Source organism: Somniosus microcephalus, chromosome 23 (assembly GCF_052327205.1).
Source record: "Somniosus microcephalus isolate GS21.2 chromosome 23, FLI_Smic_1.0, whole genome shotgun sequence".
NCBI classification, from domain to species: domain Eukaryota; kingdom Metazoa; phylum Chordata; class Chondrichthyes; order Squaliformes; family Somniosidae; genus Somniosus; species Somniosus microcephalus.
Window position 1 is genome coordinate 7,433,769 of NC_141009.1, and position 22,678 is coordinate 7,456,446.

At 48.0% G+C, this 22,678-nt stretch overlaps 1 protein-coding gene across 1 annotated transcript in view; it reads left to right on the forward strand.

Annotated features, from left to right (window-relative positions):
• The first annotated feature begins 627 nt into the window (after positions 1–627).
• Positions 628–22,678, forward strand: part of nup214 (nucleoporin 214) — a 159,804-nt gene continuing 137,753 nt past the window's right edge. The window contains 5 exon segments of the mRNA XM_085965133.1: positions 628–734; positions 8,235–8,430; positions 16,511–16,662; positions 17,381–17,573; positions 18,406–18,476. Of these exon segments, the coding sequence (XP_085821259.1) occupies positions 693–734; positions 8,235–8,430; positions 16,511–16,662; positions 17,381–17,573; positions 18,406–18,476 (654 nt within the window). The 5' untranslated portion in view covers positions 628–692.

A 22,678-nucleotide genomic window follows, 5' to 3' on the forward strand; every position in this document is an offset into this window, starting at 1 on the left:
TTGAATTGAATTGAATTGAGTTAACAACTTGTTATTTCAGATTTCCAGCATCCGCAGTATTTTGCTATTATATCAGCATCAGTTCCCCAGCTCACCCTGCCTGCAGGGCCCAGTCCCCACCACCACTCACACAGTGGCGCTGCAGGTGTGGGCTGTTGCCCCGCCCCTGCCCGAGGCCCCACCCCTCGAGCTGTCACTCCAGCCGCCATCAGGCCCCGCCCCCAAGCTGTCACTCCAGCTGCCACCAGGCCCCGCCCCCGAGCTGTCACTCCAGCCGCACGGAGGCCCCGCCCCGCGAGCTGTCACTCCAGCCGCCCGAGGCCCCGCCCCCCGAGCTGTCATTCCAGCCGCCCCGAGGCCCCGCCCAGCGAGCTGTCACTCCAGCCGCCCCGAGGCCCCGCCCCCCGAGCTGTCACTCCAGCCGCCCCGAAGCCCCGCCCCTCGAACTGTCACTCCAGCCGCCCCGAGGCGCCGCCCCGAGGCCCCGCCCCGCGAGCTGTCACTCCAGCCGCCCCGAGGCCCCGCCCCGCGAGCTGTCACTCCAGCCGCCCCGAGGCCCCGCCCCCCCGAGCTGTCACTCCAGCCGCCCCGAGGCCCCGCCCCCGAGCTGCCCCGCTCCCACGTGGCTTCGGCGCCGTTTGTGACGCAGGAACTGGGCGCCGGAAGTGTGGCGGTTTGCGGGCAGCGGAGCGATGGCGGACGATCAGAGCGGCGTCCCCGAGCGGGAGCAGAAGGTGAGGCTGAGGCCCGGCGAGAGGAATTACACAGGATATAAGGCACAGGAACAGGCCATTCGGCCTGACTAGTCAATGCCGGTGTTTATGCTCCACTCGAGCCTCCTCCCGCCTTACTTCACCCAACCTGATCAGCGTAACCCTCGATTCCCTTCTTTCTCCCTCATGTGCTTATCTAACTGCCCCTTTAATGTATCTGTACTATTCGCTTCAACCACTCCCTGTGGTAGTTCCACATTCTCACCACTCTCTGGGTAAAGAAGTTTCTTCTGAATTCCCTATTGGATTTCTTGGTGACTCTCTTATATTGATCGCCTCTAGTTTTGCTCTTCCCCACAAGTGGAACTCGCCGCTGGTGGAAGCAGAAACACTCAATGTTTTCAAGGGGAGACTGGATAAGCACTTGAGGGAAATAAAGTTGCAGGGTTACGGGGATAGAGCGGGGGAATGGGACTGACTGGATTGCTCTGCAGAGAGCCGGCACGGACTGGATGGGCTGAATGGCCTCCTGTGCCGTTATGAGACTGACTCTCTATCCACTCTATCAAAACCTTTCATAATTTTAAAGACCTCTATTAGGTCACCCCTCAGTCTGTTCATCATTTCCTGATATGTATACCCTCACATTTCTGGTATCATCCTTGTAAATCTTCTCTGCACCCTCTCCATTGCCTCTGTCTATTTTATAATAGAGAAATATAGAAGATAGGAGCAGGAGTCGGCCATTCGGCCCCTCGAGCCTGCTCCGCCATTCAATGAGATCATGGCTGATCATCCAAACTCAATACCCTGTCCCTGCCTTCTCCCCATATCCCTTGATCCCTTTAGCCTTAAGAAATATATCTAATTCCTTATTGAATATATTTAATGAATTGGCCTCAACTGCCTTCTGTGGTAGAGAATTCCACAGGCTCACCACTCTCTGGGTGAAGAAATTCCTCATCATCTCTGTCCTAAATGGCTTACCCCTTATCCTTAGACTGTGACCCCTGGTTCTGGACTCCCCCGCCATCGGGAACATCCTTCCTGCATCTAGTCTGTCTAGTCCTGTTAGAATTTTATAAGTTTCAATGAGATCCCCTTTCATTCTTCTAAACTCTAGTGAATACAGGCCTAGTCGACCCAATCTCTCCTCATATGACAGTCGCATTTATCCACATTATACGGCATCTGCCATACATCTGCCCAATCACCCAACCTGTCCAAATCATCCTGGAGTTTCTCGGCATCCTCCTCACAGCACACACGCCCACCCAGCTTTGTGTCGTCTGCAAACTTGGAGATATTACATCTAGTTCCCTCGTCTAGATCATTAATATATACTGTGAATAGCTGGGGTCCTAGCACCGATCCCTGCGGTACCCCACTAGTCACTGCCTGCCACTCGGAAAAAGACCCGTTTATTCCAACTCTTTGATTCCTGTCTGCCAGCCAGTTCTCTATCCAAGTCAGTACCTTGCCCCCAATCCCATGTGCTTTAACTTTACACGCTAATCTCTTATGCGGGATCTTATCGAAAGCCTTCTGAAAGTCCAAATACACCACATCCACTGGTTCTCCCTTATTTATTTTACCAGTTACATCCTCAAAAAATTCCAGTAGATTAGTCAAGCACGATTTACCTTTTGTAAATCCATGTTGATCCATATGGCGACCTGAACTGTACGCAATACTCCAAGTGCGGTCTAACCAAGGTTCGATACAAGTTTAGCCTAACTTCCCTACTTTTCAGTTCTATCCCTCTAGAAATAAACCCTAGTGCTTGGTTTGCTTTTTTTAATGGCCTTGCTAACCTGTGTCGCAACGTTTAGTGATTTGTGTATTTGTACTCGGAGATCCTTTTGTTCCTGTACCCCACCTAGACTCGCACCCTCCAAGTGATGTGACCTCCCTATTCTTCCTACCAAAATGTAATACCTCACATTTATCTGTGTTGAACTTCATTTACCAATGCCCATTCTGCAAGTTTATTAATATCCTCCTGTAACTTGTTGCAGTCCTCTTCAGTATTGACTATCACCCCCAATTTGGTGTCATCTGCAAATTTAGAAATTGTATTTTTGATTCCTATGTGTAAATGGTTAATGTAAATTGTGACCAGCAGTGGTCTCAGCACTGATACTTGTGGAACACCACTACCCACCTTCTGCCACTGTGAATAGCTACCTTTTACTCCTACTGTCTGCTTTCTGTCCTGAAGCGAGGGAAGGAAGGGAGAGGGAAGGAAGGGAGGGAGGGAGAGGCAGGACGGGAAGGAAGGGTGAGTGAGTGGGAGAGGAGGAGGGAAGGGAGAGGGAGGAGTGGGAGGATAAGGAGGCAGGCTGGAGGAGGGGATGGAAACGGGTAGGAGGTGACGGGACCAGGGGAAGGGGATGAGTGTGGGCAGGGTAATGGGAGGTGGAACACTGAGCCGGAGTTGGAGGAAGGTGTGGTGGGAGAATGTAGTTTGGAGCAGGCCAGGACTGGAAGAGGGGAGGATGTGAGCTGGGAGTTCTGGCTGGGGGAAGAGGCAGAGGTCGGAGTGAGGTATTTTGTAAACACGGATTTTGAAACCGGTGCACTGGAGCTCAAAGTATTGTGTGTCCACAACTTGATCCAAGTGAGCAAGTTACGGTAGTTTGCAATAGTAAATAGTTCTTGAGTAATTTGTGAATTGATTTTATAATCTCTCACACTTTCTGTCCTTCAGTTCAAAGCAGCTGGTGCCTTTTACAGAACATCCAACTTTCTCACCTGATGTCCACATTTTAAAATATTTGTATACTTGTATCGTTACTACGTTCACATGTTTGAATAGAACAAGTGCAGTGTCGGCTTCTGAGAGCCTAGAGCAGCCCTGAATTGCCATTCATAGGATCATAGAAATTCACGGCACAGAAGGAGACCATTCAGCCCATCGTGTCTGTGCCCGCCGAAAAAGAGCTCTCCGGCCTAATCCCACTGTCCAGCACTTGGTCCGGAGCCCTGCAGGTTACGGCACTTCAAATACGTATCCAAGTACTTTTCAAATGTGATGAGGGTTTCTGCCTCTCCCACCCTTTCAGGCAGTGAGTTCCAGACCCCCACCACCCTCTGGGTGAAAAAATGTTCTCCTCCACTCCCCTCTAATCCTTCTACCAATTACTTTCAATCTATGCCCCCTGGTTATTGACCTCTCTGCTAAAGGAAATAGGTCCTTCCTATCCACTCTATCTAGGCCCCTCATAATTTTATACACCTCAATTAACATCTCCCCTCAGGCTCCTCTGTTCCAAATAAAACAACCCCAGCCTCTCCAATCTTTCCTCATAGCTAACATTCTCTAGTCCGGGCAACATCCTGGTTTCCATTGTGCCCTTGCACTTCCTCCGTGCAATGTTTTTCTCCACTTGGACGATCTGCTGAAGACCCTCTGGTCCATCCAGCCTGCCCCACACAGTTTGCGACACCTTGTGCATCACGATAATACACTCCCATCCCAATCCGGAACGATGTGATCTCCCGGGAGAGGCGAAAAACCAGATTAAAAAAAAAAATTCCCAGGCCAATTTGGGGGAAAACAATCTGGAGAAATTCCTCTTAGGCGATCAGGACTAGTCCAGGAGATCACTCTGGCCCCGATAATGCTATGCAGTACCGCCCATAATCGGTCAATCTTTGTGAGATTAAATTTATCCGTCAATAGAAAATAAAAGACTTGCATTTATATAGCGCCTTTCACAACCTCAGGATGTCCCAAAGCGCTTTACAGCCAATGAAGTACTTTTTGAAGTTTTTTTTATGGGATGTGGGCGTTGTTGGCAATGCCAGCATTTATTGCCCGTCCCTTCTTGTCCTTGAGAAGGTGGTGGTGAGCAGCCTTCTTGAACCGCTGCAGTCCGTGTGGTGAAGGTACTCCCACAGTGCTGTTAGGGAGGGAGTTCCAGGATTTTGACCCAGTGACGATGAAGGAACGGCGATATACTTTTAAGTCAGGATGGTGTGTGACTCGGAGGGGAACTTGGAGGTGGTGGTGTTCCCATGCACCTGCTGCCCTTGTCCTTCTAGGTGGAAGAGGTCGCGGGTTTGGGAGGTGCTGCCGAAGAAGCCTTGGCGAGTTACTGCAGTGCATCTTGTAGATGGTACACACTGCAGCCACGGTGCGCCAGTGGTGGAGGGAGTGAATGTTTAAGGTGGTGGATGGGGTGTCAATCAAACAGGCTGCTTTGTCCTGGATGGTGTCGAACTTCTTGAGTCAGGGAATCCAGAACATGAGCACATTGATTCGGAATTTGCTTGAAAGTGAATTTCCCCCCAAAAAACTACTTGGGTAAAGTTGTGGGAATGTGGATTTCTTTGTTTCAACAGGACATGAATGGAGAATCAATTGAGGTGCGTGAAAGGGGGATAGTTTCTTCTTGGAAATGAAGGTATTAAGGGATGCGGAGACAGGGCAGCAAATTGACATTAAAAAGATAGACCCACCTGGATGGGCTGAGTGGATGCCTCCTGTTTATCCAAAGTACTTTTTGAAGTGTAGTCACTGTTGTAATGTAGGAAATGCGGCAGCCAATTTGTGCACAGCAACAACAGTGCCACGGGATCTTTTACGTCCGACTGACAGGGCAGACGTAACCTCGTCCAAAAGACTTTAACCTTCTTTGCTCTAAGGAGAACAATCCCAGTTTCTCCAGTCTCTCCACGTCTCTGGTACCATTCTAGTAAATCTTCTCTGCACGCTCTCCATGGTTTTGACAGCCTTCCTAAAGTCTGGTGCCCAGAATTATACACAGTACAGAACATAAGAACATAAGAAATAGGAGCAGGAGCAGGCCAATCGGCCCCTCGAGCCTGCTCCGCCATTCAATAAGATCATGGCTGATCTGATCCTAACCGCCAATCCACTATCACAGAACCATCTCCTGAATCTAACAGAATTAGACACACGAAATAGGAGCAGGGTCAGGCTACACGGCCCCTGGGCCCGCTCCGCTACCCACAGGGCCATGACCGATCTGAACCTAGACTCGTCCAAATTCCTGCCCGCTCCCCGTAACCCTTAATTCCCTTTACTTCTAGGAAACTGTCTATTTCTGTTTTAAATTTATGTAATGATGTAGCTTCTACAGCTTTTTGGGGCAGCATATTCCATGGACCTACTACCCTCTAGTGAAGTAGTTCCTCCTCATCTCAGTTTTGAAAGAGCAGCCCCTTATTCTAAGACTATGCCCCCTAGTTCTAGTTTCACCCATCATCGGGAGCATCCTCCCCGCATCCACCCGATCCAACCCCTTCACAATCTTATATGTTTCAATAAGATCGCCTCTCATTCTTCTGAACGCCAATGAGTAGAGTCCCAATCTACTCAACCTCTCCTCATATGTCCATCACCTCATCCCCGGGATTAACCGAGTGAACCTTCTTTGTACTGACTCGAGAGCAAGTATGTCTTTTCTTAAGTATGGACACCAAAACTGTACGCAGTATTCCAGGTGCGGTCTCACCAATACCTTGTACAACTGAAGCAATACCTCCCTATTTTTATATTCTATCCCCCGAGCAATGAAAGCCAACATTCCATTGGCCTTCTTAATCACTTGCTGCACCTGCATACTAACCTTTTGAGTTTCGTGCACCAGGACCCCCAGACCCCTTTTAATTAAGGCGTGTAAAACCCCAGCCGCTTATTTGCGTGGGATTTATTTTCAGCAGTGTAGTGTTTTGGGGCCTGGGTGTGAATATTTGCTGACTGCTAATTTTAACATGGTTTTGGTTTCATTTTCTTTGCGTTCCTGCCTTGGGTGTGTCTTGAGCTGAAGCGCAACTTGTGCTAAAATATGCACTCATTTTAACCCATTCCTTGCAGATTGCGCCTTCAAACGCGAGCCCATGTCATTGAGTCCCGGCCTTGGGCCCAGCCTGGGCCAGTCCTCTTGTGTACCAGTAATATTGCAGGCTCAGGTTTTGATTCCTGAGCTGAACAGACCCGGCTTTAATCCCTGGTTAAACCGAGGCCCCGTCTGCTCTCAGGTGGATGTAAAAGATGCGATGGCACTATTTGAAGAAGAGCAGGGGGGAGTTCTCCCCGGCGTCCTGGGCTGATATTTATCCCTCAATCAACATCACTTAAAAAAACCAGATTACCTGGTCATTATCACATTGCTGTTTGCGGGAGCTTGCTGTGCGCAAATTGGCTGCCACGTTTCCTACATTACAACAGTGACTGCAGTTTGGAGCATCGTGGGGTTGTGAAAGGCGCTATATAAATGCAAGTCTTTCTTTTCTCCAATCTAAACGTCTGTGAAGCTCTCCTCGCTGACCTCCACTGACCTCCACAAACTCCAGCTCCAGAACTCTGCTGCCTGGGGCCTCGTCCCTGCCTCGTTCTGATTAGCTATTGCCCCCGATCATCTTTGGTGCACTGTCCCCAACACCCCGATATCAAAATCTGCAGCTGAACGCTGCCCCCACTCCCCCTTTCTGCAACCTCCAAAGTCCCAGCTTAGCACCCTCTTAACTTTGGTTCGTGGTCTACTGTGCATCTCTCCTGGCTCCGCCATCAGTGACTGATGCACCCCCTGAACTTCTCTTCCTAACCCCCTCGTCAAGTCTCTTGTGTCAGCCGTGGCTCAGTGGGCAGCACCCTCGCCTCTGAGTCAGAAGGTTGTGGGTTCAAGTCCCACTCCAGAGACTTGAGAAACAAAAATCCAGGCTGACACTCCCAGTGCAGTGCTGAGGGAGCGCTGCACTGTCGGAGGTGCTGTCTTTCGGATGAGACGTTAAACCGAGGCCTCGTCTGCCCCCTCAGGTGGATGTAAAAGATCCCGTGGCCACTATTTCGAAGAAGAGCAGGGGAGTTCTCCCCGGTGTCCTGGGGCCAATATTTATCCCTCAATCAACATCACTAAAACAGATTACCTGGTCATTATCACATTGCTGTCTGTGGGAGCTTGCTGTGTGCAAATTGGCTGTCGTATTTCCCACATTACAACAGTGACTACACTTCAAAAGTACTTCATTGGCTGTAAAGCACTTTGGGGCGTCCTGAGGTTGTGAAAGGTGCTTTTGAAATGCAGGTCTTTTTTTTTTTTTCTTTCCAATTCCCTCTCAAAGTCTTTGACCATTGTCGTTCATGATCTCCCTGAATCTTCTTCCAGATCGAGATCGGTGTCCGTTTTATCCTTTTCCGCTTTATAACGATGTTTCAGTAAAGGTTCTGGGAAGTGCAAGCTCTACCGCAGGTCCGTTATTGTACAGAGAGCCTAGAATCGTACAGCACAGGAGAAGGCCATTCGGCCCATCGTGCCTGTGCCGGCTCTTTGAAAGCGCTCTCCAATCAGTGCACGCTCTTTCCCCACAGCCCTGCAAATTTTCTCCCCTTCAAGCATTTATCCAATTTCTTTCTTGCGTGGATTGTTTTGTTGTATTGACGACACCGTTCAGTGTTGATGGTTTCCTGTGGCTTTATTCCAGAACTGCAGTTTAATAATCGTTGCCGTCCCTAACTTTTTGAAACCTGCTCTGTGTAACTTCCCTCTGCAGAATTTCCAGTTCCGACAGATGAAGAAGATCCGTATCTTCGACTCCCCGGATGAGTTGCCGAAGGATAGGGTCAATCTCCTGGCTGTGTCCAATATTTACGGACTGACCTTTATGGGAGGCAAGACTGGCCTGAAGATTCTTAATACTAAGTACATCATCATGGCTGACAACGAAGAGGGGAGTATAAATAAAATCAGTGAGTATACTTAGCGTGCCGTGTAGGGATTAAGATGCTAACATAAAGAGCTTCTCAGAATCACAGAAACCCCACAGTGCAGATAGAGGCCATTTCGGCCCATCGAGCCTGCACCGACACATATCCCACCCGATCCCCGTAACCCCTACACCAACACATATCCCACCCTATCCCCGTAACCCCACGTATTTAATCCCCCTAACACTAAGGGTCAATTTTATCATAGCCAATCAACCTAACCCGCACATCTTTGGACTGTGGGAGGAAACCGGAGCACCCGGAGGAAACCCACGCAAACACGGGGAGAATGTGCAAACTCCACACACAGTCGCCCGAGGCCGGATTCGAACCCGGGTCCCTGGCGCTGTGAGGCAACAGTGCTAACCACTATGCCACCGTGCAGCTTGACTTCTTCCTTTTGGCCAAGGCCAGCGCGCGTTCCTTCAAGCACTCTTCTCTCTGAGCTGGGCACCGCACCTTCGAAAGGACATTTTGGCCTTGGAAGGAGTGCAGCACAGACTCACCAGAATGTTACCAGGACTCCAAGTGTTAGATTGAGGAGAGATTACATAAAGTAGGCTTGTATTCCTCATATATGGTTAAGGGGTGATTTGATTGATTTTTGGATTTTGAAAGGCATTAAGAACATAAGAAATAGGAGCAGGAATAGACCACTGGGCCCCTCGAGCCTGCTCCGCCATTCAATATGATCATGGCTGATCTTGGGCTCAAAGCCACTTCCCAGCCCGCTCCCCATAACCCTTCACTCCCTTATCTTGCAAAAATCTGTCTATCTCCACCTTAAATGTATTTAATGACCCAGCCTCCACGGCTCTCTGGGGCAGAGAATTCCACAGCTTTACGACCCTCTGAGAAGAAATTCCTCCTCATCTCAGTTCTAAAAGGGCGACCCTTTATTCTGAAACTATGCTCCTGAGTTCTAGATTTCCCCATGAGGGGAAACATCCTCTCTGCATCTACCTTGTCGAGCCCCCTCAGTATCTTATATGTTTCAATAAGATCACATTTCATTCTTCTAAATTCCAATGAGTATAGGCCCAGCCTGCTCAACCTTCATAAGTCAACCCCCTCATCTCAGGAATCAACCGAGTGAATTGTCTCAACTGCCTCCAATGCAAGTATACCCTTTCTTAAATAAGGAGACCAAAACTGTACGCAGTACTCAAGATGTGGTCTCACCAACACCCTGTACAGTTGTAGCAGGACTTCCCTGCTTTTATACTCCAACCCCCTTGCAATAAAGGCCAACATTCCATTTGCCTTTTTGATTACTTGCATGCTAACTTTTTGTGTTTATGCACAAGGACCCCCCAGGTCCCTCTGAACTGTTGTATTTTGTAATCTTTCTCCATTTAAATAATAATTTGCTTTTTTATTTTTCTGCCAAAGTGGATAACCTCGCACTTTCCCACATTATACTCCATCTGCCAAATGTTTGCCCACTCACTTAGCCTGTCTATATCCCTTTGCAGATTCTTTGAGTCCTCTGCACAACTTGCTTTCCCCCCACCTTTGCATCATCCACAAACTTGGCTACATTACACTCGGTCCCTTCATCCAAGTCATTAATGTAGATTGTAAATAGTTGAGGCCCCAGCACCGATCCCTGTGGCACCACACTAGTTACTGTTTGCCAACCGGAAAATGACCCATTTATCCCGACTCTCTGCTTTCTGTTAGTTAGCCAATCCTCTATCCATGCTAATATATTACCCCCAACCCCGTGAGCTCTTATCTTATTCAGTAACCTTTTATGTGGCACCTTATCGAATGCCTTCTGGAAATCCAAATACACCACATCCACTGGTTCCCCTTTATCCACCCTGCTCGTTCCATCCTCCAGTAAATTTGCTAAACATGATTTCCCTTTCATAAAACCATGCTGACTCTGCCTGACTGCATTATGATTTTCCAAATGCCCTGCTACTGCTTCCTTAATGAAGGACTCCAGCATTTTCCCAATGACAGATGTTAGGCCAGCTGGTCTATAGTTTCCTGCTTTCTGTCTCCCTCCTTTCTTAAATAGGGATGTTACATCTGCGGTTTTCCTATCCGCTGGGACCTCTCCAGAGTCCAGGGAATTTTGGTAGATTACAGCCAATGCATCCACTATCTCTGCAGCCACTTCTTTTAAGACCCTGGGATGCAGACCATCGGGTCCAGGGGACTTGTTGTCTTTTAGTCCCATTATTTTACCAAGTACTTTTTCCTTAGTGATCGTGATTGTCTTTAGATCCCCCCTCCCTGTGGCCCCTTAATTATCCATTATTGGGATGTTGTTAGTGTCTTCTACCGTGAAGACAGATACAAAATATTTGTTCAGAGTCTCTGCCATTTCCCCGTTCCCCATTATTAATTCCCCAGTCTCATCCTCTAAGGGACCAACGTTTACTTTAGAAACATAGGAGCAGGAGTAGGCCATTCGGCCCTTCGAGCCTGCTCCGCCATTCAATGAGATCATGGCTGATCATCCAAATTCAGTACCCTGTCCCTGCTTTCTCCCCATATCCCTTTAGCCTTAAGAAATATATCCAACTCTTTCTTGAATATATTTAATGAATTGGCCTCTACTGCCTTCTGTGGTAGAGAATTCCACAGGTTCACCACTCTCTGGGTGAAGAAATTCCTCCTCATCTCTGTCCTAAATGGCTTACCCCTTATCCTTAGACTGTGACCCCTGGTTCTGGACTCCCCGACCATCAGGAACATCCTTCCTGCATCTAGTCTGTCCAGTTCTGTCAGAATTTTATAAGTTTCAATGAGATCACCTCTCATTCTTCTAAACTCCAGCGAGTATAAGCCCAATCGACCCAATCTCTCCTCATACGTCATTCCTGCCATCCCAGGTATCAGCCTGGTGAATCTTCGCTGCACTCCCTCCATGGCAAGAACATCCTTCCTCAGATAAGGCGACCAAAACTGCACACAATACTCAAGATGTGGTCTCACCAAGGCACTGTACAACTGCAGCAAGACATCCTTGTTCCTGTACTCAAACCCTCTCGCTACGAAGGCCAACATACCATTTGCCGCCTTAACCGTCTGCTGCACCTGCATGCTTACCTTCAGCGACTGGTGCACAAGGACACCCAGGTCTCATTGCACTTCCCCTTTTCCCAATCTATTGCCATTCAGATAATAATCTGCCTTCCTGTTTTTGACACCAAAGTGGATAACCTCGCATTTATCCACGTTATATTGCATCAGCAATGCTTCTGCCCAATCACCCAACCTGTCCAAATCATACTGGAGTTTTTCGGCATCCTCCTCACAGCACACACGCCCACCCAGCTTTGTGTTGTCTGCAAACTTGGAGATATTACATCTAGTTCCCTCATCTAGATCATTAATATATATTGTGAATAGCTGGGGTCCAAGGACCGATCCCTGCAGTACCCCACTAGTCACTGCCTGCCACATGGAAAAAGACCCGTTTATTCCAAGTCTTTGCTTTCTGTCTGCCAACCAGTTCTCTATCCAAGTCAATACCTTGCCCCTAATCCCATGTGCCTTAACTTTAGACGCTAATCTCTTATGCGGGACCTTATCGAAAGCCTTTTGAAAGTCCAAATACACCACATCCACTGGCTCTCCCTTATCTATTCTACCAGTAACATCCTCAAAAAATCCCAGTAGATTAGTCAAGCACGATTTACCTTTTGTGAATCCATGTTGACTTTGTCCGATCCTGTCACTGTTTTCCAAGTGCTCTGCTATTACATCTTTTATAATGGACTCTAGCATTTTCCCCACTACCGATGTCAGGCTTACCGGTCTATAATTCCCCGTTTTCTCTCTACCACCTTTTTTTGAATAGTGGGGTAACATTAGCTACCCTCCAATCCATGGGTACTGTTCCAGATTCCATCGAATGTTGGAAGATAATCAGCAATGCATCTACTATTTCTAGGGCCACTTCCTTAAGTACCCTAGGATGCAGATTATCAGGCCCTGGGGATTTATCGGCCTTCAATCCCATCAATTTCCCTAACACCATTTCCCTACAAATACTAGCTACTCTCTTCCTTTTTATATTCTTGTAGAAGCTCTTACATCTGTTTTAATATTTCTTGCCAGTTTACTCTCTCAATTCATCTTTCTCTTTATTATTTTTTTAGTCATCCTTTGCTGGTTTTTAAAAATTTCCCAATCCTCTGGCCTCCCACCAATCTTGGCAACATTGTATGCCTTCGTTTTCAATTTGATACCATCCTTTACTTCCTTAGTTAGCCATGGATGGTGCTCCCTTCTCTTAAAATCTTTCTTTCTCACTGGAATATAGTTTTGTTGAGAGTTATGGAATATCTCCTTAAATGTCCGCCACTGCATTTCAACTGTCTTACCCTTTAATTTATTTTTCCAGTCCACTTTAGCCAGTTCTGCCCTCATGCCATTGTAATTGCCTTTGTTTAAGATCAGGACACTGGTTTGAGATACAACTTTCTCACCCTCCAACTGAATTTGAAATTCAACCATGCTATGATCACTCTTTCCTAAAGGATCCTTTACTATGAGATCATTTATTAATTCTGTCTCATTGCACAGTACCAGATCCAAGATAGCCTGCTCCCTGGTTGGTTCCATTACATACTGTTCTAGGAAACCATCCCGGATACACTCTGAACTCCTCTTCAAGGCTACCATGGCCAATTTGATTTGTCCAATCAATATGGAGATTAAAATCACCCATGATTATTACCGTACCTTTTTTACAGGCCTCCATTATTTGTTGATTTATACTCTGTCCAACAGCATTGCTACTGTTCGGGGGCCTGTAGACTACGCCCACCAGAGACTTTTTCCCCTTATTTTTTATCTCCACCCAAACGGATTCTACATCTTGATCTTCTGAACCAATATCACTTCTCACCACTGCACTGATCCCATCCTTTACCAACAAAGCCACCCCACCTCCCTTTCCTTTCTGTCTATCCTTCCGAATTGTCAAATACCCTGGAATATTCAGTTCCCAGCCCTGGTCACCTTGCAACCACGTCTCTGTAATGACGATCAGATCATACCCATTTGTATCTATTTGTGCCATCAACTCATCTATCTTGTTACGAATGCTGTGTGCATTCAGATATAGAGCTTTTAACTTTGACTTTTTACCATTTCTCCTTGTTTTGGCCCCATTTAATGTTGGACTCTTATTTTTAAACATTCTGTCTCGTCCTGTCACACACTGGTTATTATTTCCCCCAGCTCTACCCTGCTTTATTGGTTTCTCATTTCTCATTGACATTTTAAATTCCTGCTCACCTGGATCCCCCCCCCCCCCCCACCCCCCACCACTATTTAGTTTAAAGCCCTCGCTACAGCCCTAGTTATTCGATTCGCCAGGCCTCTAGCCCCAGCATGGTTCAAATGGAACAGCTCCCTCTTATCCCAGTACTGGTGCCAGTGCCCCACCAATCCAAAGTGATAGGGTCGATGGAGAGGAACTTTTTCTGCTGGTGGGGGGAGTCTAGGACAAGGGGGCGTCACCTTAAAATCCGAGTCAGGCCATTCAGTTCGGAAACACTTCTTTACGCAAAGGATGGTGGAAGTGCGGAAGTTGCCCACAAAAATCAGTAGATGCTGGGGCTCAGTTAATCATTTAAAATCTGAGCGATAGATTTTTGCTAGACAAGGATATGGAGCCAAGGCGGATGGACGGAGTTAAGATGTAGATTGGCCAGATGTAGGCTCGAGGGGCTGAATGGCCTCCTCCTGTTCCTATGTTCTCTCAGATCTGCCTGTGCCAATGTCCTTGGACAGTACAGAGGAGTGGCATTTAGTCTTGGGGCTGAAAGTGGTGGAGCATAAACAGTCCACAATGGCTTATTCTCATCAGTGTGTATTGTTAAGTGCCAAAAGCTTCAGCTGATTAAGACGCTGAGCCATACAGACCAGAATAGTCTTGAGATTGATCCCTGCTTTGTGTCGAGTTGGCCCTGGTGCCTTGGGTTTTGGCGGCGTGTAGCCCGCCAGGGCTCCTCTCTCCAATCGCTGTCCAGTAACTCCTGCTGGACGTGAGTGGATGTCATCGACAAGGCTGGGCCCGCATATGATGCCCCATACAGTCAAATAGCCTGGTAACTCACCTTGTCCAGACTCGCGCATGAAGAATGGTCACTTTGATGAGATACGAGTACGTTCCCAGGAGCTATCGTACCCTGTAGATTTTCAAACTGGGATCTTTGAGGGGGGGGGGGGGGGGGGGCTGCTCCTGACGTCATCCAGTTTCTGTTTTTTTTTGTTGCTGAAAACTAATAATAAAAACCTGTTTCCCTTTGGGTAGCTGACTTGACTTTCAGAAGTCAGGAGCAGGAATCTCCCCCGGGTGTGTGTCAGTATTTTCAGGCGGTCTCCCGCACAGGAAAGGTTGAGAACCAATGTTCCCTGCCCCACACCGCGGCGGCAAGGATTGCCTTCTGGAATGAGGGAGAGGGAGAAAAATCATTTGGGGGTGGGGGCGGGGGAGAAAGAGAGAGCCCATTCCCTGTGCGGACTCGCACCTAAAGAATGTCTCCAAGGAATGGCTGTCAGCTGTTTTCAGGAGAGTGGTGGATGGAGCAAATCTTGGGCGAGGGATGGGACAAGTGGTGGTCCCCAGGGATCTGTGCTGGGGCCTCAGCTTTGCACCACGTATCTATCAATGACTTGGATGAAGGGATAGAGAGTTGTGTATCCAAGTTTGTGGATGATGCTAAGTTAAGAAACACAGTAAGTTGTGTAGGTCGGGGGCAGGAAGTTACAAAGGGATCTAGACAGACTGAGTGAAACTGTGGCAGGTGGAGTTCAATGTGGAGAAGTGTGAGGTTCTTTGGATCTGAGAAAGATAAATGGGAATATTTTCTTCATGGTGAGAGACGACTTCTTAGGCAGTCCCTCGGAACCGAGGGTGACTTACTCGGAGCTGTGGAGGAGCAAAGGGATTTAGGTGGCCACGTACACAACTCACTAAAATCCAGTGTGCAGGCACAAAACGTAATCAACAAAGCCTAATGGAACGTTGGCCTTTATCTCAAGGGTTGGAATACAAAGGGGCGGAAGGGCTGCTTCAGTTGTACCGAGCCTGGGTCAGACCCCTTCTGGAGTAACTGGGCTCAGTTCCGGGCCCCGCACCTCGGGGAGGATATGTTGGCCTTGGGAGGGAGTGCAGCGCAGATTCACCAGAATGATAGCGGGGTTTAGCGGGCTCGCGTGGAGCATAAACACCAGCCTGGACCTGTTGGGCCGAATGGCCTGTTTCTGTGCTGAAACTGCTTTGTAATTATGAGGACAGGTTGCATAAACGTGACTTGTATTCCCTGGAGTTTAGGAGATTGAGGGGTGACCTAATCGGGGTGTTTAAAATGATAAAACGATTCATTAGGGTTGAGACAGAACAAGGGGTATAATCTTAAAATTAGAGCTAAACCATTTAGGAAGGAAATACTGGGTCAATTGAAATGTTTCAAGACTGAGACCGATGGATTTTTGTTGGGTCAGGGTAACGAGGGATATGGAACCAAGGCGGGTCGATGGCGTTGAGGTGCAGATCATCCATGATCCAATTGAATGGCGGAACCGGCTCGAGGGGCTGAATGGCCTCCTCCTGTTCCTCTGTCGAATGGCCTGTAGTAGGTGCACAATTGTAAGGTGGGGGGTGGGGGGCGGCGCATTGATGTGAATCATAGATTCAGAAATTTACGGCGCAGAAGGAGGTCATTCAGCCCATCGTGTCTGTGCCAGCCTAATCCCACTTTCCAGCTCTTGGTCCGTGGCCTTTTAGGTTACAGCACTTGGGATTGTGCTCTGAATAAATCATCCAGGGCTGTAACTTGAGCTTCGGACTGATTCGTATTCTCGTCTCCTCTCTCTCAATTTACCCATTCCTTTAAAGGGGTTGAGCTGGCCGAATGTCCTTTTCCTCTGAGGCTGCGAGTTATACCGACAGATGGTGGCCTTGCGGCCGCCTGTCTCCTGTATCTCCAGTGGGTAACTGGTCCATCTCTGGACCCAGTTGGAGGAACGCTGCACCCCAGTCGGTGAGTGTCTCTCTCTAAACCTGGGCCCTGTTCTCTTGTTCCAGTTGAAGATGCGCCCATCATGTCGGTTTATATGAAGCTGCCCGTGCACCACATTAGTCTCAGCTGTGAGGAGTTCACCCTGTCTGTCGCCATGGCGTCGGAGGAGTACGGGCTGGTCATTGCCTTTTTTGACGTGCGGACATTTCTAAACAAGGTGAGTGCTGATTTCCTCTGCATGCAGCATAGCTTCGCCGCTGTTAACGCGCGCGGTGCTTTAAATGCGCTCTGTAAGCGGAGTCCACCTCGGAACCTGCATTTACATAACCACCAGGCTCCCGTACGCAGGGCTGTGTTCACTGGTCTAGTAATACCACAGAATCATACAGCGCAGGAGGAGACCATTCGGCCCATCGTACCTCTGCCGGCTCTTTGAAAGAACTATCCAATTTGTTCCACTCCCCCTGCTCTTTCCCCATAAATCCTGCACATAGCCCAAGGCTTCGGATTAAAAGGAGATAATCCAGGGAACGTGAGTTCAAATCTCACCAGAATTCAGTTTTATAAAAACTCGCCCCCTCCCTGTCTCTGTAACCGCCTCCAGCCCGGCAACCCTCCCAAGACATCTGCGCTTCCCCAATTCTGGCTTCTTGCTCATCCCTGATTTTCATCGCTCACCATTGGCGGCCGTGCCTTCAGCTCCCAAGGCCCTAAGCTCTGGAATTCCCTCCCTCAATCTCTCCGCCTCTCTCCTCCTTTTAAGACACTCGTTAAAACCCGACCTGTTCGCCCGAGCTTCGGGTCACCAGTCCTCGTATCTCCTTGTGCGGCTCGGTGTCGCGTTTTGTCTGATTTGCGCTTCCTGTGACGCGCCCAGGGAATGTTTTTAGCACAAGTGACGGGCGCCGTATCAATGCAAGTTCTTGTCGTTGCAGGAGAAACAGCAGAAGCGACCGTTTGCCTATTACAAGCCGGAAACGAAGTGCACGGTGTTGGATTTAAAATGGAATCCCACGGTGCCCTCCATCCTGGCCGTCTGCCAGTCCGACGGGAGCTTGACCATCTTGGAGGTTACGGACATCATTAAGGCGCACGCCTGCCTTCCGAACACAGCTGGCATCACTTCCTGTAGGTATCGCTCCTCTTGCGTGTGGACCCCCCCCTTTACACTCACTACACGCCCTGCTGGGACTTGTACGCCGCGCCTCACGCCAGTAGTGCTACCCGCAGGGTGCCCGATGCTGTTGTGTTCTGCAGAGTTAAGCGCTGAGCTATCGTGCCGTTCAGTGTTCCCCGTGAGCGGCGCTTTCCTCTGCGCGGCCTGTTTCTTTCAATGCGCGGTCCCTTTAAATTTCGATTTGCAGTGTGAAAGTTTGTGAGCGGCCTGCGCGGGACCTTGCAGATGACTGCACGGCCGTGCATGCGTGCAGCTTAAAGGGAACATTGCTGTGCACTGCTTCACGAGGCCCACTTCCAGTTCACTGCTTGCAAATCTGCTGTAAAACTTTGGTAGTTTTGGCTGGAAAATTGATACTGATGGTCATGACCTTTGATCTTCTGAGATACATTACAATATAGTGTGTGTGTGTGTGTTTTTGGTTATTCCCCCACTCTGGCCACTATGACTAGGCTGAACAAACTGTCCTAGGAAGTGAGCAAGCAGAGTAATAGCCGCTTCGATTTCCCTTCGCCCCCCACCACCTTCCTATCTTTTCCCGGATAAAGACCTGCCTTCTGCATGGAGCTACCAAACCCGGACAACCCGTGGACATGAAGCCCTGTCCTGCCAACCCGTGGCACGGTACGTTGGAGTGGGCACCCTCCCCAGACCCCCCCCACCCCCACCCCCCCAAAAAAACCTCTTTTGGAAGTGCGCTGTTGTGAATGTGTGGCTCGGCTGGGGATGTAATCCATCGCTGGAAGTTTCACGAGTTGGTTCTCTCTCTCTGCGTCTCCTTAGTGTGCTGGAGTCCGAAGGGGAAGCAGCTGGCCGCGGGGCGACAGGACGGGACATTGGTTCAGTACTCGCCGGTAAGTTCCAGTGGGTTTTCAGCATGCTCGTGTTCAAATCCCGCCATGGCCTCGCCCCCTCCCTATCTCTGCAACCACCTCCAGCCCTACAACCCTCCAAGATCCACGTGCTCCTCCAGTTGTGGCCTCTTGAGCATCCCCCGATTTGAATCGCTCCACCATTGGTGGCCGTGTCTTCAGCTGTTTAGGCCCTAAGCTGTGGGATTCCCTCCCTCAACCTCTCCGCCGCTCCTCCTTTAAGACACTCCTTAAAAACCAACGTCATCCATCCTACTACATTATAAGAACATAAGAACATAAGAAATAGGAGCAGGAGTAGGCCAATCGGCCCCTCGAGCCTGCTCCGCCATTCAATAAGATCATGGCTGATCTGATCCTAACCGCCAATCCACTATCACAGAACCATCTCCTGAATCTAACAGAATTAGACACACGAAATAGGAGCAGGATCAGGCTACACGGGCCCGCTCCGCTACCCACAGGGCCATGACCGATCCGAACCTAGACTCATGTCCAAATTCCTGCCCGCTCCCCGTAACCCTTAATTCCCTTTACTTCTAGGAAACTGTCTATTTCTGTTTTAAATTTATGTAATGATGTAGCTTCTACGGCTTTTTGGGGCAGCATATTCCATGGACCTACCACCCCCTGAGTAAAGTAGTTCCTCCTCATCTCAGTTTTGAAAGAGCAGCCCCTTATTCTAAGACTATGCCCCCTCGTTCTAGTTTCACCCATCATCGGGAACATCCTCCCCGCATCCACCCGATCCAACCCCTTCACAATCTTATATGTTTCAATAAGATCGCCTCTCATTCTTCTGAACTCCAATGAGTAGAGTCCCAATCTACTCAACCTCTCCTCATATGTCCATCCCCTCATCCCCGGGATTAACCGAGTGAACCTTCTTTGTACTGACTCGAGAGCAAGTATGTCTTTTCTGAAGTATGGACACCAAAACTGTACGCAGTATTCCAGGTGCGGTCTCACCAATACCTTGTACAACTGAAGCAATACCTCCCTATTTTTATATTCTATCCCCCTAGCAATGAAAGTCAACATTCCATTGGCCTTCTTAATCACTTGCTGCACCTGCATACTAACCTTTTGAGTTTAGTGCACCAGGACCCCCAGATCCCTTTGTACTTCAGTACTTTCCATTTTCTTGCCATTAAGATAATAACTTGCTCTACGATTTTTCCTGCCAAAGTGCATAACCTCACACTTTCCAGTATTGTATTCCATCTGCCAAATCTCTGCCCACTTACTTAGCCTGTCTATGTCCCCTTGCAGGTTTTTTATGTCCTCCTCACTCACTACTTTCCCTCCCATCTTAGTATCATCTGCAAACTTTGATATGTTACACTCGGTCCCCTCCTCCAAATCGTTAATATAGATTGTAAAGAGTTGGGGACCCAACACTGACCCCTGTGGAACACCACTAGTTACTGATTGCCAGTCCGAGAATGAACCATTTATCCCAACTCTCTGCCTTCTGTTAGATAGCCAATCCTCTATCCATGCCAGAATATTACCCCCAATCCTGTGATTTTTTATCTTAAGCAATAATCTTTTGTGTGGCACCTTGGCAAATGCCTTTTGGAAGTCTAAATACACTACGTCCACTGGTTCCCCTTTATCCACCCTATATGTTACTTCCTCAAAGAACTCCAGCAAATTTGTCAAACATGACTTCCCCTTCATAAAACCATGCTGACTTTGTCCTATTAAATTATGATTATCCAAATGTCCTGTTACTGTCTCCTTAATAATGGACTCCAATATTTTACCTACCACAGATGTTAGGCTAACCGGTCTATAGATTCCAGCCTTCTGTCTACTGCCCTTTTTAAATAAGGGCGTTACATTAGCAGTTTTCCAGTCTGCCGGGACCTTTGCTGAGTCCAGGGAGTTTTGGAAAATTATTACCAATGCATCCACAATCCCTACCGCCACTTCCCTCAAGACCCTAGGATGTAAGCCATCAGGTCCAGGTGATTTATCCGCCTTGAGTCCCATTATTTTACCGAGTACCACTTCCTTAGTGATTTTGATCGTGTTTAGCTCCTCCCCCCCTATAGCCCCCTGTTTGTCCAGTGTTGGGATATTCTTAGTGTCTTCTACTGTAAAGACTGATACAAAATATTCATTCAGTGTTTTTGCCATCTCCATATTTCCCACCATTAATTTCCCGGTCTCATCCTCTTAAGGGACCAACATTTACTTTAGCCACCCTTTTTCTTTTTATATAACTATAAAAACTCTTACTATGTGTTTTTATATTTTTTGCTAATTTACTTTCATAATCTATCTTCCCTTTCTTAATCAATCTTTTTGCTATTTTTTGCTGTCTTTTAAAGTTTTCCCAATCCTCTATCCTTCCACTAGATTTGGCTACCTTATATGCCCTTGTTTTTAGTCGAATACTATCCTTAATTTCTTTACTTAGCCACGGATGGCTGTCTTTTCTTTTACACCCTTTTCTTCTCAGTGGAATATATTTTTTTTGGAAGTTGTAAAATAACTCCTTAAATGTACACCACTGATCATGTATCGTCTTACCCTTTAATCTATTTTCCCAATCCACTCTACTCAATTCCGCTCTCATACCTTCATAGTCTCCTTTATTCAAGCTTGGCACGCTTGTTTGAGATCCAACCTTCTCACCCTCTAATTAAATATGGAATTCAACCATGTTATGGTCACTCATTCCGAGGGGATCCTTTACTAGGACATTTTTAATTAATCCTGTCTCGTTACACAGGACCAGATCTAAGGTTGCTTGCCGCCTGGTCGGTTCAGTTACATACTGCTCAAGAAACCCATCCCTAATACACTCAATGAACTCATCCTCAAGGCAGCCCTGCCCAATTTGATTTGTCCAATTAATATGATAGTTAAAATCCCCCATAATTACAGATGCTCCCTTAATACTAAAATCCCCCATAATTATAGATGCTCCCTTAATACAAGCCTCAACTATTTCCTGATTGATACTCCGTCCAACAGAGTTGCAACTGTTCGGAGGCCTATAGACTACGCCCACTAATGTTTTTTTCCCCTTATTATTCCTTACCTCCACCCAAACTGTTTCATTATCCTGATCTTTTGACCCAATATCATTTATCTGTATTACAGTGATTCCTTCCTTTATTAACATAGCCACCCCACCTCCCCTTCCTTCCTGCCTGTCCTTCCTGATCGTTAAATAACCTGGTATGTTTAATTCCCAGGCATTGTCACCCTGCAGCCATGTTTCTGTAATGGCCACAAGATCATACCCATATGTAGTTATTTGTGCCATTAACTCGTCTATTTTGTCACGAATGCTACGTGCATTCAGATAGAGAACTTTCAAATATGTTTTGTGACACTAAGTTCCTGTTTTTGCCCTTTTTATTACTTTACCTTTTACTCCATACCTTCTGCCCCTTCCTGACACGCTCTGGTTTTTAATTTCCCCACTGCTACCTAAGTCTATGACCTTCTCTGTTGTCATTTTTATTATTTGCTCTCTAGGCTCGGTGTCAAATTTTGTTTGATAATCGCTCCTGTGCAGCGCCTTGGGACATTTTACTACATTAAAGGCGCGGTATAAATACAAGTTGTTGGGGAGCCTGAGCGCTGCAATTGAGATGGCAATGGGAATGGTCTGGATCAGCACAAGACTGGCATTTCATTTTGCGGATTTTATCACTTCAGCGGATGGCTCTGTATTTTTAGGAGTGTTCGGCCTATCGAGCCTTTCCGCCAAAAGACAAACTCAAAAAGCGCAGCTGTTTCCCCTGCCTTTTTACCCATCTCCTCGTATGGCACTCTCTGCTTTTCAACGAGAATCTCTGGCTGCCGACAGCACAGTTTGAGTGGCGCGCATCTGATTGAATGGCCTCCCCGAGGTGGAGCTTCCTGCTTCGGCCTCGCGCGCCGTCAAGCAATCGTCCGTCTGTGGTTCCCCCAGCAACGTTGCCCGTCATTTTACTTTTGCGGGGGTGCCTGGCCCCTTTAAGGGGCTGCGCAGCCCATTCACAGTTTCACGCATGCGCGAACCTTAACATTGGAAAAAGGCCGGTCCCGGGCTGCGCGAGACCAGCAGAGCGCGGCGCGGCTTAACGGGAACGCAAGTCCCAAGTGACAGACGGGCCCAAGAGCTGAACTCCGGGGATTCCGTCTTGAGAATCGAGAAGGTGTCCTCTTATCTTTGGAAT